This window comes from Kogia breviceps, chromosome 4, assembly GCF_026419965.1.
Source record: "Kogia breviceps isolate mKogBre1 chromosome 4, mKogBre1 haplotype 1, whole genome shotgun sequence".
NCBI lineage: Eukaryota > Metazoa > Chordata > Mammalia > Artiodactyla > Physeteridae > Kogia > Kogia breviceps.
The window spans coordinates 42,911,820-42,932,042 of record NC_081313.1 but is presented as its reverse complement, the minus strand read 5'-3'; the positions used below and the strand labels follow the sequence as shown (position 1 = coordinate 42,932,042).

Here is a 20,223-nt window from a genome sequence, read left to right as displayed (position 1 = left end):
ATTCATGTGCTCAGACACTTAATGCTGTTCCCCTGTGGTCCCCCAGGACACCTCTGCACTGGGCTGCAGCTGCAGGAAAGGCAGACTGTGTGCAGTCACTGCTGGAGCTGGGCATAGACAGCAACCTGCGAGACATCAGTGAGAGCACACCCCTGGCCTATGCCCTGTACTGCGACCACACGGCCTGTGTCAAGCTACTCTCCCAAGAGAGCAGGTGAGCGCACCAGGAGGCACTCATTTTTTTCTTCCTCTCAAAGATTTATAAAATTGGATGAAATTGTTTAAACTGCCCAAACTAGCAGAAAACCAGCAATAACTTAATAACCGTGCTTGCCATTATCTAACATGTAATGACATGTCCTTGACGCTGTGGAGCAAAATGATAGTAGTAAGCCTGAATCCATCAGCCTAATATTCACTGAACTCTAATCTCTTCTTTCCTTTTTCTCCCTTTCCTCATCCCTTTATGCCATATGCTATTTATTTATTTATTTATTTATTTATTTATTTATTTCTGGCTGCATTGAGTCTTCGTTGCTGCACGTAGGCTTTCTGTAGTTGCGACGAGTGGGGACTACGCTGTTGCAGTGAGCAGGCTTCTCATTGCGTTCGCTTCTCTTGTTGAGGAGCATGGGTTCTAGGCGCACGGGCTTCAGTAGTTGCAGCACGTGGGCTCAGTAGTACTGGCACGCAGGCCCTAGAGTATGCCATATACCCTTAATTGCTCTTTTGCCTAAATCAGCGTTTCTCCAACTTTTTGTTCTCAGGACCCTTTTCCACTCAAAACTTATGGAGGACCCTAAAGAGCTTTTGTTTATATGAGTTACACCTATCAATATTTATGGCATTAGAAATTAAACCTGAGAAACTTTTGAAAAAATATTTTGTTATTAATTTAAAGTAATACATTTACAAGTTAACATTAATACCATATTTTTAGTTAAAAAATAACCCATTCTTCAAAACAAACCAAAAAAATGTAATGAGAAGAGCAGTTTTGTTCTCCTTTGCTCTTTGAATCTTTTTGATATCTTTATAGAAGCTTAATAGAATACAGCTGCATTCCCACATCTGCTTCTGCATTCAATCCATTGCAGTATTGTTTTGACTGAAGTGTATGAAAACAATCTGGCCTCACATAGATATGTAGGTGAAAAAGGGAGGAGTATTTCAAGAGCCTTTTCAGATAACTGTGGATACTTTTCCTTTGATACTACACCAAACCTTGACAAGTAGTAGTTTTCTAAAGCTTAGTGGCAATGTGGACTCTGTCACCATATCAGTGAAGTTTTTGAATTCTGTTACATTAAAATCCATTCGTATCTCTAGCACTTTAAATGTGTCTTACATCTATGCATGATTTTATAATATCTTGCATTGGTCATTTGGAAAATATTGGTTTACTTAGTTATGGGGATCTTCCAAATAGTACATTTCATTATACACTACCAGAAAAAAAATCACATTTGTTAATATCACCACTGATCTCATCAGAAAAGCCTCTATGTATCAGGAAGCTGTCAAGCTCACAGTGTGCGTACAGATTTTCTAAAATTCTAATTTTTGCTTGAAAGCTAGATTTTTGTCATTGGCAACAATTAATGTCAATGGTGTACCTTGAAATGACAGGCTCACTTTGTTCATTTTTGGGAAATCAAATGCCCAACTCCAAATAACCACAGCTTGTCTCTAAGCCATAAAAATCATGTTTCAGGGCTTACCTGGTGGCGCAGTGGTTGAGAGTCCGCCTGCCAATGCAGGGGACACGGGTTCGTGCCTCGGTCCGGGAGGATCCCACATGCCGCGGAGCGGCTGGGCCCGTGAGCCATGGCCGCTGAGCCTGCGCGTCCAGAGCCTGTGCTCCGCAATGGGAGAGACCACGGCAGTGAGAGGCCTGCGTACCGAAAAAAAAAAAAAAAAAAAATCATGTTTAATGAAAAAAGTATCTAGTCCAGCTAGCAGCTCAAACAACGGCACAAATGTTTTACCTCAAAACAACCATCGTACTTCAGTATATAGTAGAATTGTTTATGAGTACTTCCTATTTTATCAAAAAAATGTATCTCAAGGATCAATATTTAGTAAAATTAATAACATTTACTGGACATTATTAAGTTTAATGGCAGTTTTCTTAATGAAAGTTTATTGTTGTTACTACCTTGATTTGTGCCAAGGAGCCCACAGTTTCACCCACTTGCTCTCTTGCACCCTTGGTGTAAAAAGCAGACCAGTGAAAAAAACAACATCTTGATATTATTATGAATATAGGTTAAACCTCATGAAACTCTGAAGACTGTCAGGGCCCTCAGCTCCAGGTTCAGTGGACCATACTTTGAGACCCACTGGCCAAAATCACAACTTTAAGAGGAGGAGGAGATTGTTTGTAGAACATGCTGAAGTAGCATCAGTTAGCACAGGGGCATATTCTGTATGGGGAAACTTGAAAGAATGCTCGAGATCTCCTGGGGTTCTCTCTGGTAGTATCAGGAGTCCAGAAGTTGTGTTTAATATTTCAAAAAGCCTATTGGAAGGTGAAAGGAGGATAAAAAATATATCACAGGAATAAAGATTCAATTATACACTGTGTGACCTGCAGAAAAAAAACAAAAACAAAAACCATTCATTATATGCAGCCAAAATGAGGGGTGATTTTTTTCAAATTACATATTACAATATCTCACTCCAAAGAATAATGTTGCAATCTGGCTTTTAGGGCATGAACACAGTCAGGTTTCATCATTAACTCATACCACAGAAAGCATTAAATCAATTGTGGCCTCAGAAGAGAACAACACAGAATTTTCCAAGGAACAAAAACAGAATAGTGCCTCAGGGAAACTCTCCACACTAGAGCCAGCCGGACATCTGCTGACCGTTTTTTCCTTTAGAAATTGCCTGCTCATTGGGCATTGCTCATTTTCTTCTGCTGCTACGCCCAACCTCTGGCATACACACTTCCTCTTCTGCAGCTGAAGCCCAGACAAAAGCTTCTCTCCTCAGCTTCCTTTAGTACACTTTTTCAATAGGAAATTTAGTAAAAGCTCAACAAGAAACAACACACAAACAGCATAAAATGGGCAGGCTTCCTAAGGGGGATACTATCAGAGCTCTGCCCAGATCTCCTGGGATCCCTTTCGGAGAGAGCCTAAAATCACACTCCCCCCACATCTGCAGCCTCCACCCTGCTGCTGCTAGTTGAAGCCTTAACTCCACATTTGGCCTTCATCTCTTTGACTTAAAGCTTGCACCTCCTACTGACTGTCCTTAAGAAGTGAGAACAGTAATACTTTGAGGTATTTTCAGCTTACTTGGTCCCTGGGAGAAAACAAATTTTGAAAGGATAGTTCCTGAGGGAGCAGGTGAAATCTAACTAAGAAATGTTCTAACTGGACAGAGAACTGACCATGGCAAGGAAGGGGATGGCCAAGGAGGTTGTGAGCAGCTCTTGCACATCACCTTGGACTTGAGAGGGCTTCGAGTGTCTTTGGATCATCTCAGACAACCTGCTCAGCTGGATGGAATAGAGGGAGGTCTGTTGTGGGGTTACAGCTGGTGTCTCCACTTCCTGCCCTCACATAGCATCCTTGTTATTTTATACTCCCATAGAACAGAGCCTACTCGACCCCTTCCTTCCCAGAAGAGTAGACCCCAGAAGAAGGAGGGACGATTCAGCATGCTCAATCAGATCTTCTGCAGGAACAAAAAAGAAGAGCAGAGGACCTATCAGAGAGACCACAGCAGGGGCTGGCACAGCGGGGAGCCCACCTCGGAAGTTGATGACATCATCACCACCTTTGACAGCAACATGGATACCAACTGCCAAGAACAGCCTGGTGATCAGGTGGCTACGGTTGACTTTAAGAAGAGGACCTTGGAGAATTCAAAATATCACTTGCCAGAAAAGAAGCCTCTGGCCCATAAAGGGCTTCCACCAATCAGAACGCAGAGTCTCCCACCCATCACCCTAGGCCATAACTTCCTGACATCCTCCCAGGGGGCCACTTCCCATGCTGGCCTGAGCTCTGGTACTCATCATGCTGCCCAGCAATCTCAGAAAAGCTGGAGTGAGCAGGATTTATTGAATAACAGAACTGGCTGCCAGGTATTGCTAGATAACCAGGTGTTCTATAAAGCTTGGACTGTGTCTTCTTCTGATAAGCTGCTAGGCAGGTTGCTTACCAGCAGATCCAGTCACCAGGAGGTGTCAGGGCCGCCACATCTTCCTCATCTGCATAATCCTTCATCAGGTAATGTCCCTGCTTCCTTCTTTCTCATTTCTGACAGATTCTATACAAGAAATGTGTCATGCAGTCCTGGGTTAGGAACTGGAGTGAGAGTAGGTAGCCTAGAGGACAGGGTCAGAATGGAAATGGGTGATTAGGCTACCTTTTTCCCTTGAGTCTACTGGATTCAGGATTTCCAGGCTATGGAAACAGTCTGCTTTTCCACCTTGAGAGCAATCGTCAAGTAAAAGTATGTGCCTTCTCATCTTATCTCATCACAGCAGATATGTGTGGTGACTGACAGATTAGAGCAGGAATATTACTGTTTCCACTAGCAAGTATTCTTAAGCAGGGATACTTGGCAAGATCACCTATGAGGGGTTGATTTGTTTGTGTGATTGTTTGTTTTTAAATCATGTGTTCAATGACCACTCCAGGTCTACTGAACCAAGATCTTGGTGAGGCAAAAGGGAAAATGGCCATGCCTTCTATGTATACGTGTAGAAAGAGAACACATTCACACATGTGTGGCTCAGGTCTCCATACACACCAAAGGGTTACATGGCAATGCTCCCTCCTGCCTCTTGCCCCAGCTACTGAGTGCCCCTCATCCAAAGCTATGTTACTAATTTTTTGTTTACCTTCCAGAGATATTTTATACATATTTAAATATATATGTATATATACATTGTAAATAAGTGTATCACACTAAAGAATCTATATTTTTATACACATGCAAGCAATATATACGTACGTATTTTCCCATTTAACATTTGTGTTAAACAAATGTATCACACTAAGGTTCTTATTTATTTTTTTTAATGGCCTCCGGGTGATCCTGATGTATACCAGAGATTAAGAACTATCATTCTAAAGCAGAGGCTGCAAAACAGCTTCCAAAGTCAGTTCATTACTAATTCAGTAATCAAGTGAATTAATTACTAATATTTAAAAATCATGAAGTTTTACATAAAAATTTACAACTCTAGCTTCTCTTGAGAAATTGAAAAGTCTGGCAACACTGAACGCAAATTTCACTTGGCGATAATTGCCTGGATATGAGTAACCACTATCCCCATAGACATCACTTGGACATCACTGTCCCCAGTTCACCCCACTCTGCACCACTCTCCAGTATCTCTCCGTGGAGTGTCAGTTGTTCTTTATCAACAAGTTTCTGTTGTTGTTTTTCTTATCGTAGGGTTAAGAGGAAAAATGATATATTGCTTGAACGCATATTTCTTTCAGAAGTAGAAAAATGAAAGCCCAAGAGGGCTATGTATATTTTAAGAAGTAGAGGAGCACAGTATATCTTTGGAAATAAGGAATATTCCTTCCCATTTAATATGCAGCATGAGTCTGGCTCTCCTCACTCATCTTCATGTGCCTGATGTCTGAAACCTGTGAGGTAGAGTATGGCTTCCCTCATACATATTTATATGTTTTTAAGCACAGGATAGATAGGAATAAACACATGAAGGCTATTTCCTGAGAAAAACTTCCCTCAAGATTTTACTTCCTCCACTAAGCACTGAAGCGTGGGTAGTTTTTCCTTGTGTTCTGCAGAAAGGTGAGGAAGAAAAGATATTGATCTGCTGTCTTTGACACTTTGGTGGCCTCCAGGGCCTTGACAGCCTGCTTTCTGGAGTTAGTCCTGTCTTGGCTAATATCTTCTTTTTGAAAATTTTTTGAAATTTGTGAAAGTCTTGTTCTTTTTCTGTTCCCAGGACAGCCTTGGGCTGTCTTTTCTATATCAGTCAGGATTGGGTTCATCTGCCTGTAACAGAAATCCAAAGTAACAGTGGCTTAAACAGCATAGAAGTTTATTACTCTCATATGAAAGTAGTCAAAGGTGATGATTCCCAGGTGCTTGGTGAATCCATGATCACCAGAGACCCAGGCTCCTTCCATCTGTATGCTCTACAACTTAACCTATGCCTTTCATCCTTCGGATCATTTCACATTTCATAATGTCTGACAGAGCACGGGGAAGGAAGGAGTGGGGGGGGCGGAAATGGATGTCCGTCCGCCAGCTGAATTAGCTCCCATTAATAAGTTATCTGCCATAAATTCCACAGTCTGCTTCCATTTTGTTGGCCACAACTTTTGTCACATGATCATGACTGTCTGCACGGGAGACTGGGAATTGGATCCTTTTAACTGGGCACATGACCGTCCCTCCAAAATTGGATTTTTGTTTCTAGGAGGAAAAAAAGAATAGATATTGGATAGAGAACTAGTAGATTCTGTCACATGTGCCATCTAAAACCTTCTATATTATTTAAAATAAAAGGAAATTCAATAAATTGGTTTGAGGATTTGTTTCACTTTTCCAATGAAGTAACTTGAAAAGTCCTATGGGGCAGAAAAGCAGAAAAGGAGAAGCAGAATTCTCCAAGGGAATGTCAAATAATTAGCCATGCCTGTACCAAAGCATTTATTTTTTTCAACCAATGTTTTTGAATGCTGATAATAACTAGGAGCTGCTGATAATAACTAGGAGCCATTGTAGGTAACTGAGTCATGACAAGATAAACTCCCAAGAATCTTCAGCCTATAAATGAACTTTAAGGTACATGGATTTGCTAAACTGATTATACAACTCACTTTAAATTGATTTTCTTCTCATGTTTAGATACAAAATCATAAGAGTTTTAAACGGAAAGGACCTTAGTTCTTTCACTCATTCTTTAATGGATAATGTCTTTAAAGGATAATGTCTATTATCCTGATTTATGAAGAGGCAGCACAGCACATCCAGTGGTTAAGAAAGGGATTCTTTTTGTTTTTGTTTTTGTTTTTTTTTTGGCTGCACCACACGGCTTATGGGATTTAGTTCCCTGACCAGGAATCAAATCTGGGACCACGGCAGTGAAAGAGCCAGCTCCTAACCACTGGACTGCCAGGGAATTGCCCCAAGAGAGGGATTCTAAAGTCACACTATCTGGGTTCAAATTCTGACTGTCTCATTTACTTGCTGTTACTGAATCTCTCTGAGCTGTTGTTTCTTCATGTCAAAAATGGGAGGGGGCTTCCCTGGTGGCGCAGTGGTTGGGAGTCTGCCTGCCGATGCAGGGCACGCGGGTTCGTGCCCCGGTCCAGGAAGATCCCACATGCCATGGAGAGTCTGGGCCCGTGAGCCATGGCCGCTGAGTCTGCACATCTGGAGCCTGTGCTCCGCAGTGGGAGAGGCCACAGCAGTGAGAGGCCCGCGTACAGAAAAAAAAAAAAATGGGAGGAAGTACCTAACATGTAGGGCTGTGAGTTGCTGTTAAGGTTAAACAAATTGATACATATAAAATACTTAGAACAGTGATTGAGCATAGTACTATACACACATACACATTTGTGCTTTTTTTTTTTTTTAACTATGTGCCAGGCCCTATGCTAAGCACTATGCCTTAGACACAAGCTACAGATGACCTTTGTTTAAAAGATGATGACATTTAAGTAAATGTGCTAGTCAGCTGCCTTTTTGCTCTCAGATCTAGTCTCTTCCCTCCAGCTCTACTTTGTATCTCAGGAAACTACACTTCCCAGGCTCCCTTGCAGCTGCTTCCAGGTACTTTTGGCCAAGTACCAAGAGGCACTGGCAAAAGAATAAGAGCAGGAGAAAGAGGAAAACAAGTGTAGTTCTACACAGTGTCCCTCTGCTTGCTATGGATTCTCCAGCAGGGGTTCCAATTCCTCCCACTTCCTCCACAAAGCCCCTCACTCTGTGGTTCTGGCTCCCACTAGCTTCTGAGCCTTGGTAATACCAACTCTTCCCGTTATCACTCCAGCCTGGAAGTGGTTGCATCTTCCTGCTGTGGTTAATCTCTGGATTGTCCTCTACCCTGTCCTCTGGCTTCTCACCTTTTCCACCAACCAGTATAACCACCTTTCTGTATGAAATTCCGTCTGTTTCAAGGGCCTAAAGAAGTCTCTTTTTTCCTGAATGAGCCCTGATTGATAGGGCAAGACATGTCATCTCTCTCGGCTACAGTTTTCCTACCCTCTGGATACAGAGTCTGGGACCATTTTGTTTCATGAGGCCCTTTCCAGTTATAATTTACATGGCCTAGAATCTGCTCAGTCTTACAACTAATTGTTCTGAATATGTCACTAAGGACATATTCAGAACTTGAACCGAGACCTCCTAAATAGGAAGTTAGCCCATGGCAATGTACCTATTTCTCTCTTTAAGTCTCAAAGTCCAGTTTGTTAGTATGCTTACCAAATTACCTACAATGTGATTTTCTTAGAAATTACACTGTACTCCCCCAAATAAAAAGATTTCTCTCTGCCTTATAGATTTTATTTTTGTGAATATTTTTAACCCAACTTGAGGTGTTGTTTTTAGAACTACTGAAGCTTCCAGAGTACAGTTGAGGGGGTTCACTTAAGGGGTTTAAGTTGTTAGTCTAGGCAGGTTGAAACTCAGTAGGTTTCTACACTGAGCTCCCATACTTGATTTGAAACCTAAAGTAGTAAAGCAGTTGGATACTATAAGTCATACCACAGCACCACTGGCTTGAACTTGGATGGTCCCTTTACTTTGGATTTTCTCTTTTCCCAGCCTGGGTTTAGTAGAAATAATATGGGCTAGCAGTGATTGCTACCGTGTGAATTCCTGGCAGCTAATGTCCTGTGCTTACATCAGCAGCCCTGAACATTTAGCTGTAATGATTATTGCTTAACATTTATTGAGACCTGTCAGTGGGCTAGATGGAGAGAGATGCGGGATGAGGCACTTAACTTAATGAGGGAATGTGGGGCACATCAACTTAATTCATTGAGAACAGCTTTCAGAGAAAATTGAACAGAAAGCTCTGTGGTGTTTGCCAGCCTGGTTATTTGCAAGCTTTCACAAGGAAGCTAAGAAAGCGTTTGCTTCCTTTCTCCCTCAAGAGAGAACTTTCTTCTCCAGTATTTTCTAGAGTATCCCAGCAACAACGCACTGTCCTCCTCAGGTCTGATAGTAGGTAGGTCTGATGCTGTGACCACCTCTGTTTAAACCCATCAGAAGCTTTGCATCTTAACAGGACGAAGGCCAGATTCTTTAGCTGGCAAACAAAGTCCTCCCGACATGGCTGGCCTCACTTCCCATTCTCAACTTCTGCACCTCCCATCTCAAATCCTTTCCTCCCACCCCCATCCCCTTGAACAGTTCCTTGAATATCTCTCAGTTCCTGTACAACTACATACCTTTTTACTCTATGACGTCTTTGCCCATGTTATTTTTACTTTCCATCCACTGTGTGCTTGACAGATTCCTACAGTCTTTTAAGAACCAGCCCCAAACTTGCCTCCTATGTAGAAGTTACCCTGACTGCTGTAGGAGGTGTGACCCATTTTTACTACCCATCATAAAAGAATATCTCTGCCTTGTTAAGCCTCCTCTGGGGCAGTGAACCACATACTTCCCCTTCGACAGCACTGCAGGAGAGGAATTTTTATCCCCATTTTAGAGATGAAGAAATTGAGGAGTAGAGTGGTTAGCCCACCGACCTAAGGTCACAGAGCTAGCTAGCAAGTAGCAGAGCAGATGTTCAAGTGAGGTCTAGGGGATTCAAGACACATTGACCTCTCTGGACCCTTCTTTCTCCTTTGATACCCTCACAGCACTACTCATGGCCTTCAAAAGTACAACTTTACCTCTCTCTCTTCCCATGAGCCGCTCCTGAGCACCTTGTCTTCTGTTTGTACTCTAGGCTCTGGAATACAGTGAGTTTGCAATAGATGAGTGCTGAGTTATTATTAATCTTCATTCACTTGTGTTTCCTCATTTAACGATGAAAACATTTCCTGCCTTTTTATTCTAAGACAGTGGTCCTCAGCCCTGTCCCCACAGGCTGGACACTCCCGGAAGGTGCCTACAGCACAGATGAGAGAACTTTGGACTACGCACATTCTGCCTTGTCCTTCAAAACTGAGCAAACTGCCAGTGTGGAAAAAAGTTTAACTCTCCTCCCACCTCCTCCCAAATCACTGCTGAAGTCCTTCTCTGCCACTTCTCCCATCCTATCAACATTGCTTTGGCCCCTAAGGAGGCAGGATAGTGTGGATTTTAGGTCCAGAGCCTGGGTGACATTTCCCACCGTGTGATCTTGCAGACAGTTTAGAACTTTTCCAAGCCACAGTTGTCCTCATTTGTAAAATGGGGATGATAATGGTATCTATCTCACAAGGGAAGGTGATTGTTAGGATTAAATGAGATTATGCCTAGAGCAGATAGTCCAGTCCTTGATAATAGTAAGTGCTCAATATGCATTATCCATAATTATCATTATCTCATTTTTGGTTTTGCAAATTTCTGCTCAAGTGTTCATGGATGAATAATCAGGCATGGGCTGATATGGGTTTTATTGTAATTCTACTTAGGACTGTTTTCTTTTTAAATAATGGCTTGTGAGGTTATTGAACCTTCAAAGTTCAAAGGAATAAAAATATAATGGCAAAATGTCCACTGAGGAGACTAGACATTTTGCTTAATATTCATCAAATGACATCAAATGACACGGCTCAGATGACTGCCCCCACAAATCTACCACTGGACTCACCGAAGCAGATGGAAGGTGGATCCTGGCTAATGCTTTTTTTCCCCTATTCTAAGGAGCGCTTTACCCAAACGGAGGACTTAAACCCTGTGAGTGTTGCTGTAGTGATTCTGGTTCCTACTAGACTACTACACAAAAGATCAAATGAATACATGCCCCACTGCCCAGGAGATCATGTTAAACGTGCCACAGAATAACACTGTCATAATTGCTAATGTTTATTGTTTACTCTATAAGCTAAATGCTTTACCTTTGTTCTCCTAATCTTTATGACAACTGAAAAAGACAGATAAAATTATTTTCAGCATTTTACAGATGAGGAAATTGAGATTTAGAGACAGAACATCACTTGCCCAAGTTGGGAATTAAGCCTAATCCTGACTGACCCCAGAGCCCAAACTCCTATTTATTATACCATTTGGTCAACTTGTTAACTTAACTTTTGTGTAGTCCCTTCTGTTTTCACGTGTTTGGAACATCCATCTCTTGTAATCAGTCATGTGCTAATAAATGTTTAATAGGTGGCTCTTCAGAGAAAAATCAGTACTTGCTGATTTCCCTGATGTAAATACTGCCACCATGGCTGATGTGAAGCCACCAAGTATGATGTCAGCCAGCTCACAAAATTCCTGAAAATTTAAGAGCTGTTATGCATAGCTCCAGCATAACTACTGGTCATCTAAATTAGATCATCCAGATCTCCCAAGTGCTTTCACTCAGCTCCCATCTTCTAGATCAGTGAGTCTCAATCCTGGATTCACATCAGAATCACCTGGGAGCTGACAAAAATCTGGCATCCTATCCCAGCCCCAGAGATACTCATTTATTTAGTGTGGTGTTTAGCCAGAGTAGCATCTTTTTTTAAACTCCTCAGATAATTTCTCTGTGCAGCCAGGACTAAGAAACACAGCTCTAGAAGAATATATCCTACTCATCACCCACTCATTCAACCCAGATTGACCAATATGTGATACACTAATACCCAATGTTATTTTTCAAACTTTTAAGTTTTGTAGAGTACATGGCCAACTGTGCTTGTTTATAAAATTTTATTTAAATAGTTTACTCAAGAAATGATTTTTGATACCTTTTCCTTTCATTTAAACGGTGACTGGCATGTGATAGAAACTGAATATGGTATAGCTATTAGTATTTTGTTGTTGTTGCTGTTAACATCATAAATTTCATGATCTATAACAACTTTTATGATTCTTTTATCCATTAGATTTTGTAATTTGCACTTGGTTGAGTCTCATATGATTGATGCAAATATGTTTGTCCCCAGGACAAAATTTTCAGCATCTCTCCCCAAACAGACCTAAAATCTGGGATCTTCCTTTCACCCGGAACAACCTGGCTCCCCTACCAGACCAAAAATGTAAGTATTTTGAATCTTCCTCAGCTTCCTTTGCAAAGGTTAACACTGTTAACACATCTAGACAGGGCTAAATGTTATTTTGGTTTACTTTCATTTTTTTCAAGAGAACATCAGGCGCCAAACCCTGTAAATTACAGGAAAATAAAATAGAGACAGTCTTTAAAGCTTCATCCAACATGGTAATGCTTGTTTAAAAAAATACTCCCTCCCTTGAGGAATTTTTGTGTTTGGACTATAAAAACAATAACAGAAGTTTATTTTGCTATATACTATTTAATGTCTTTAATGCTTTAAAAATTCTTCTCTTAAGACTGGCTTCCTGACATTGTTTTCCTTACTATGTTGGACAGATAGAAATGTGTCTTACCTCTGCACTCACAGGCTGTGCGTTCCTAAGCAGAAAGGAATAATCAAGTAGATGCTGTTCATCAGTTTTACTTTTAGTGTTATTTTATGCAAAACTTCTCACATTATAAACTGTTAATATATTCTATTCACCAAGTGATCAAGTTTGCCTGTGCCTAAGTATTATCTGGGGTGCTTGTTATAAAGGGGATTCCTGAGCCTCATGCCTAGAAATTTGGAGTTTGTAAATCCTTGTATCTGTACTTTGAGGCAGTAGAGATGAGAAAACTGAGTTCAGAGAGGTCACATAACTTGCCCATTATTTAGGTAGTAAGTAGCAGAGCCAGAAGCAAAATTACAGGATACCGAGTCAGCTGTCACATGAAACAGGTATTACGTATTGGATTTTTTTTTTTTTTTTTTTGGCTGCGTTGGGTCTTCGTTGCTGCGCTTGGGCTTTTTCTCTGGTTGCGGCGAGCAGGGGCTACTCTTCATTGCGGTGCGAGGGCTTCTCATTGCAGTGGCTCCTCTTGTTGCGGAGCACGGGCTCTAGGCACGCGGGCTTCAGTAGTTGTGGCATGTGAGCTCAGTAGTTGTGGCTCGCGGGCTCTAGAGCTCAGACTCAGCAGCTGTGGCGCACGGGCCCAGTTGCTCCGCAGCATGTGGGATCCTCCCGGACCAGGGCTTGAAGCCATGTCCCCTGCATTGGCAGGCAGACTCTCAACCACTGCACCACCAAGGAAGCCTCTAGTCATTGGATTTTAATTTCCTTCCTTCCTGTTCTTCCTATCCCAACCCACTCCTTTATAACATGTACTCAAGCACTTGTGTGCACATACACACACACACACACACACACATTCACACTCTCTCTCTCTCTCTCTCTCTCTCTCTCTCTCTCCCCCCCCACATCTTCTTAATTGCAGAGGTTAGATGATTTAGAAGCTGCCCTATTTAAGACAAGTTCCTTAACCTTTCTGTACTTCAGTTTCTTCACTTAGCTTATAAGAATAGTGCAACCTGATAAGACTTGAGAGGATTAAATGAGATTATGTACATAAAACCCTTTGCAGCTGTTTGCACAGAGTAAATATCCAATATATCTTTTCTGCCCCAGGCTACAGTTCAGATGGGACAAAGCAAGAGTTCTAGAACCCTTTAGGTAAAAACAAAGAACCCTGCAGTCTTAGTACAACTCTGTCTTCTTTCAGATAAGGAAAGGGAGAGGTAGAGATTTGTCCAAGGTCACACACAGAGTTAGTAGCACAAACCAAGATCTCTGCCTTGACAGATTATTTCCTTTGCCCTTACTAATTTGTCTGAAGGGAGTTTTGGATGGTGTGAGTTCAATCATTGAATGAAATTCAAGTCTGACCTTGTCTTTAAGCAGAAATGTAGTCACAGAGACATCTAATTAAGGGAAGAATCACTCAGCCTTGAATCCTGGTGTGGCTTGGGGAAGCCAAAGTAACGGGATTTTCTTTGGCAGAACTCAGGGGCTTTGCTTTGAACAATTAAATTTAAGGAGACTGGAAGATAAAGATCTTTGATCAACTGTAGCTCTATGAAAAAGAAGTGGAAAGGTACAGTGCTTTTCCTAAAAGAAACCTGAGAACCTTTTGACTTTTGCATAAAAGCACAGTACAAACGTCTTGGGGCTTATTTTGTTTGTTTTGTTTTTTTGGTTTTTTTGTGGTACGCGGGCCTTTCACTGTTGTGGCCTCTCCCATTGCAGAGCACAGGGTCCGGACGCGCAGGCTCAGAGGCCATGGCTCACGGGCCCAGCCGCTCCGCGGCATGTGGGATCTTCCCGGACCGGGGCACGAACCCGTGTCCCCTGCATCGGCAGGTGGACTCTCAACCACTGCGCCGCCAGGGAAGCCCCTTGGGGCTTATTTAGAGCCTTGTGCTGACCTAGCCATCAAGGGCTATGCCACCCAAGGAAAAGAAGGCTCTGCTAGGCACGAACAGCCTGATCATGTTTTGATCAAACTTGGCCCCGCCTTGTATTTGTGCGTATTTGGCACCCCTGACTACATGTGGTAAAAGCCTGAATAGATGGATACGGCTTTCTCCTGCGGTTTAGCTCTCCCCAAGAAAAGCTTCTTAGAAGGGCCTCCATTCCTTCAGAAATAACACAGTTCTCCTGCCATCATTCCTTGTGAGACTCTGAGAGATGCAAACCTTGAAAGTTTTTCATTCTATTCTTTCCTCCCAGTTCTATCTGGAGAACCTCTATGGACAAACCGAGTGCTTCCTGCTATTCCAAGCCAGCGGGGACACAGCCCACCAGCTGAAGAGAGTAAAAACTCTGCCAGTTCCACCAATGATGAAAATTAATCAGTGACTGTGGGTCACCGATTGTAAAAATGCAGATTATATATATTTTCAACTGTCAAAGGATAAGATTACTTTGTAAGAACAAAGACTAATTTAGTAAATTGCATTCTGTAAGCCATTCATAGTTTTACAACTCAAAATTCTTTGTTCCAAATAAGCACTTAGAAGCTTTGTACATATATTGTAAGTCTGTGAGTTTCCATGACCTCTACACGCCAAAATAAAAAGTCACGACACGTTATCATCAGGGAAACTTAGCTGTGTTTGGTTTGCTTTGTGGCATGTTTGCTGGGTTTTTTGAATGATTTTATGTTTTTAAAAAATGTCTGCTTTGCTGAATAAAAAAGAAAGCACATTCCATACATGTTTTTTTACATTTATTGCAATTCTAGTTTGGACTAACAAAACTTAATTAAAATTAAAATAGTAAATTTCTTTAATCAGTCAGTGTTTATGGCTTTTAAGTGTATAATCATCTGCAAAGTATTTTCTAACATTGTTAACTCCTGGCTAGAGCCCAAAGCACTTAACAGTGTTTATGTATCTACTTTGTTATTTAATTATTTCCACCTATTGTCACTTTCAGGTATGATTGATTGTTCTGACACTGAGAAGATCTTGTGAGTTGGAAAGATCTACATCCTGCCCTAACAGAATGAAATAGACATTCCTTATACATTCCTCAAATACTCTACGTATTTAATCATTCTTTTTTCTGTTTCAAAATAAAGGTCTCTGCCTACACAAGACATTCCCATACTTATGACATAGCAAACTTTGAAAGACTACTACTAGCTGCAGCTCTCCTTACTAAGATGTTTGTGTATTGTTTGGATTGATTGAAAGTTCAAGGTTTAGCAATGTAAGATCTTAGTCACTGCATGTTATTTCCAAGCCTGCATGTTATTCAGCAAATATCTCAAGTATAACATTACCATTTTATGTTAGTATTATTTATTTAGGGAGGTCAGACTGTGCCATTAACTAAATAGAAGCTCCTCTGAGGCCAAATCACAGTTATTTGGCTTTGTACTTCTAGAAATGTGTACAATACCTAGAACATACTTAGCCACTCATTCAGCTAATTTTTTTTTTAGGAAAGAAGGAAGGGAAGGAAGTAGGGAGATAGGGAGTTGGCAAGGTAGAGAGATGTAAGAAGTGATAGTGGAAGAAGTTACTAGTCCACAGTCTCGTTTTGCTAATGATAGTTATCTGAATCAGGGATTATAAAAGGGAAAGCCTATGGATCAACCTCCCAAGCTAGACAGTAGCTAGAGGCAGAGCAAATCCTGGTGCAAATGGAAGAGCTCTCAGGACATAGATTCTGAAGGGTTTCTTTTCTTTTTTCTTTCTTTCTTTCTTCCTTTTTTTTGTGTGTGTGTGTGGGCTATTTTTATCTTTGAAGAATCATTCTTTGTAAGTATCAGTTAGGCTGTTCAGTTGTGTCACCTAGCTACTTCTGAATCCATGTCCATCCACAAGTAGATACCTGGCCCTACACTGCCTAGACTAGCTGGGATAGCTTAGCCTCTGCTTCAGTGATAAACCCCAAAATCTCATTGGCTAACACATTTTTTTTTCTCATTCACGATACATGTCCCATTTCCAACTGGCAGAGTTGGCTGATGTAGATTCCATTTCAACTTGTACTTCCTTGGTCACCAAAATAGAGAAAATCAGAGGTGAGTCTCATTACTTCCTCTCACATTTTATTTGCCAAATTAAGTCATATGGACATGCTTAACTTCAAAGGGGATAGAGAAATGCAAGCCTTCCATTTGTGTCAGGAAAGGGGAGAATTAGAATATTTATGAATTATTCAAAAGATTACCACACTAACAAAAGCTCAGGCCCTAAGAGATCACCCAGTGGAGAGCTAAGAGGTCAAAGCAATAAATCAAAACAAAACAAAACACCCCTGTATAAAACCCACTATTCCCCCAACACTTGCAGTTATATATATGCACACAGAATCTTCTAATGTTGGACCTTTCCATCCAAGTTGATTTAACAATCTTTGCTTAGCTACGAAAAAGAAATGTACGCCCACTACCACCTCCTTAAATAGAGCAGCTATCCTTTTGTCTCTAGGTAAAGTTGCTTGTTTGGGGTAGAGTCTTCCTCGGCCAGTATTTTACTAACCAAATCAGAGGTATTCACCAAGTTGTGCCCAACTTAAAAAAATTTTCAAGCAACTCTTTCTTCTAAAATGATTTTTTTTGTTGTTCTTTTACCACTTATATTTCCCTTCATTGCTAAGGATCATAACTTTGCATACATTATTTCATTTGGATCTTTACATCAACCTATATCCCCCAAGTACAGAAAAGGAACCAACGCAGAGAGTGATAAGTAATTTGCCCAATGCAATACAGCTAATACAGGAATACCTTGGTGATATTGCAGATCCCGCTCCAGACCACCACAATAAAGTGAATATTGCTCTCATTTTTCCTAGTCTGTGGACCACTAGCAATTGCAAGGTGATTTACCATTCACCGTTAATAAAATTTTTGCTAGGGATTTATTAACAAGACATTGCCAGTTTTTTACATATTAATGTGATAGCTACCTTTGTCCTTCTGGTGACAGCTATGCCGGATGAACATGCTGACTGGAAACTCTTCGGCTTTTGATACAACTTATTCATTGACTTCCCAGATTTGGCCTCTGGAGATGTCCTGGAACTCATTCAGCTGCCCCGAAAGACCAAGGTTGGACTAAAATGGAGGTCAGAATGGGAAGGTATTCACTTTGAAGAGCACTAGTTTTGATAGCGACCTACAGTTTGTTGACAGTCTTCATCTACCAGTATTAATATTTCTATCTCAATGTCTAAGAAATATGTGGTTCTGATAGAATTTCCTGATTTTACAATATCATTTTCCCCTGAAAGCAATGAGAATGTCTAGCTACTACATGTGAGAGCTGCTATCATGTTCCTTTAATTTAGTTTTTGACTTGAGTGTTGTATTTCATGCTAAGGTTAAATATGATCCTTCTTAATTACCCCATTTAAGCCCATGGTGGATTCCAAAGGGTTGTTTTCAAAAGACCACTTTTAAAATGCCAGGATACACTTGCTTAGAGACATGCATCAGTACACCCAAAGAGTAGGGGCAGAATCAAAATCAATGGTTATGTTTGTCGTTCTGGGAGGCACTGTATTTCTAATCAGTCACTTGGCATGGGTTTCTAAAATCATATTGTGTGTCAAGCTGTGTCCCAATAGAGTTGGAAGGGATAATAAGCTGGAGTCACAGAAGTCTATTTATATCGGCTTAATTCTAGGAAGATGAGAGCTAAGTGTTTACCGGAAGGGAACTAAGGAAAATGAGGGGGAAAAAACTGTACCTTCCAAAAACTCTGGTTTAGCACAAATTACTGGGTTGGTGGGCTCTTCCTACAAATATTAACTGTAGCTCCATTTTGCCTGGATGGCAGATAATCTGAATAAATAAATCCAGAAAGGAGGCTATGCCAAAGGTATACCACACCTATGAAATTTCTGGAGCAGGAATACAATTTTGGGGGAATTATGTATGTGGACCATGGGACTAGAGAGACTTCATTATAACTTATAACAAGAGCAGTTTCTGAAAGTATGTAAGAAAAGAACAATAAACGGAAGGTGAAGCCAATCAACATTATAGTTTACAGCTAGAAGGAAGCTATGAGAGTTTTTGCAGATCTATATGATGAAACCAAGCAAGCCTTTGAATTCAAGAAAAGCTGAAAACCAAGGCACTGTTCTCGCATGTCTAAGTAGTTTACTCTAAGATATCTATACCAGTGTTCTCCGAACAAATGACTTGGGGCAAGGGGGGGAGTGGGGGGCAAGGGGCATGTAATACAAGGAAAAAACGAATTGAAAACATTTAGGGTCCCTTCGCTCCCTTGAATCTGTAGTCCCTGAGAGCTAGCCCATTAAATCTCTATCATAGGGCATTTAGCAATCACCGTCTTCCCTTTGCCACATCCTGTCTTCACCTATGGATGAAGATGCAAGCTTCCATAAAGCCCTTTGTATGATTCTAATAAAGGCTTATAAAGTGAATAAGATTTTGCTTTCATGGATGTGCTGGAGCTAGGTCTTACCTGCTTGCAAGATTTGATTATTGAATCTAATATTCAGGAGTTTTGTGAACATTGGTGGCTTGGCACTGGCCATGGTGGGAACATTTACACCATGAAAATTGGCAAACACTGCAAATCAGTGCTTTCTTTTATTTGAGATCTAGTTTACCAGCACACCAATAGATGTAACATTTGGGAGGAAAGCTTTCAGGATTAAGAGCACTTAAACAATTATTTTTTCTGCAAAATGCTTTCTTGTTTCTGTTTGGTTCACAACTTGGGAGAGAGCTTCAGCATGGTTTAAAAACTGCCTACTGACTGTAGGGAAAGGCTCAGGCAGAAGCTTTGACACCAGAGGAATGACAAAGGGGTCGCCTCCAGAAGAAGGCCACTGGGCTCCAGAGGCTTCTAGTTGTATTTGAGGGTGAGCCTTTCCAAGAGACACTCGTCCAGCCCAACATGGGGGCTAGTTAGTCAGGTGGTTGCCCATCTTCTTGATGAGTTTCCCCTCCTCATCTAGAAATCGGCTCTCCAGGGAGTCAGAGAGATGGGAGCAGAGCCAAAAGGGCCTGGTTCATGTTCTTCTCCAGGACCATGGCAGCTTCCATGGCGTCTAGGGTTTTACTCATCTTGGGATGGCTTCTGCACCTCCTGGAAGAGGGTGTGGCTATGGTGTTTGTTTTGCATCCTCAGGAGACACTTGGAGGCCTCAGCTTTTCCTCAGCCAACTCACAGAAGAAGTGGTCTCTAGAGCCACATAATTGCGGTCAAAATAGATGCCCAGAGAGAGGTAAGTGTAGGAGACCTGCAGATGCAGGTTGACCAGGCCATTGACGGCAGCCTCCAGCTCAGTGGAATAATTCTCACACATTTGGGAACTCATGGTTGATTCACATGCACTAAGAAACTAAGCTCAAAAAACAGCGTTGGTTGACCTTGGAGGCAGAGGATGGCTGGCCGGGAAGATGGTTCAGAAGGTTGTGACTGGAAAAGAGGTTGGAGGGTGGTCAGAGGCTGGAACAAGGCACATCCCAAACACTGCTGAAGCAGGAGACAGGCTGCAGGACTGCACAGTGCACTGCAGTAATATTTTTAAAATATACCCCCTTGCTAACACTGATTCTGAGGAACAGGACTCATGCCTGTTTCAAGAGTAACCATGACTTGCCTAGGTTTTACGATACTAAATTGTAGCCTTTCATGAGATATAATTTAATCCAAGGGTTAATGAAACCAGGTCATATATGCATGCATGACTTAACACTGCAATCAGAATGGGATTCCCCTCAGAGTTCACCTTGAGCCAAATCATACCCGAATG

General features: G+C 41.4%; 1 protein-coding gene across 4 annotated transcripts in view; it reads left to right on the top strand.

The window, feature by feature from the left end:
- The window catches only part of ANKRD55 (ankyrin repeat domain 55), a 422,110-nt gene extending 406,924 nt beyond the window's left edge, over positions 1-15,186 (top strand). For 2 of the 4 annotated variants that reach the window (XM_067030988.1, XM_067030989.1), the window contains 4 exons: positions 47-214; positions 3,607-4,247; positions 12,048-12,140; positions 14,704-15,110. In XM_067030988.1, the coding sequence (XP_066887089.1) occupies positions 47-214; positions 3,607-4,247; positions 12,048-12,140; positions 14,704-14,825 (1,024 nt within the window). In that variant the 3' untranslated portion in view covers positions 14,826-15,110. Of the gene's footprint in view, positions 1-46; positions 215-3,606; positions 4,248-12,047; positions 12,141-14,703 lie in introns of all 4 variants that reach the window. The other 2 variants (XM_059061147.2, XM_067030990.1) reach the window with 2 other exon arrangements.
- The last annotated feature ends 5,037 nt before the right edge of the window (positions 15,187-20,223 follow it).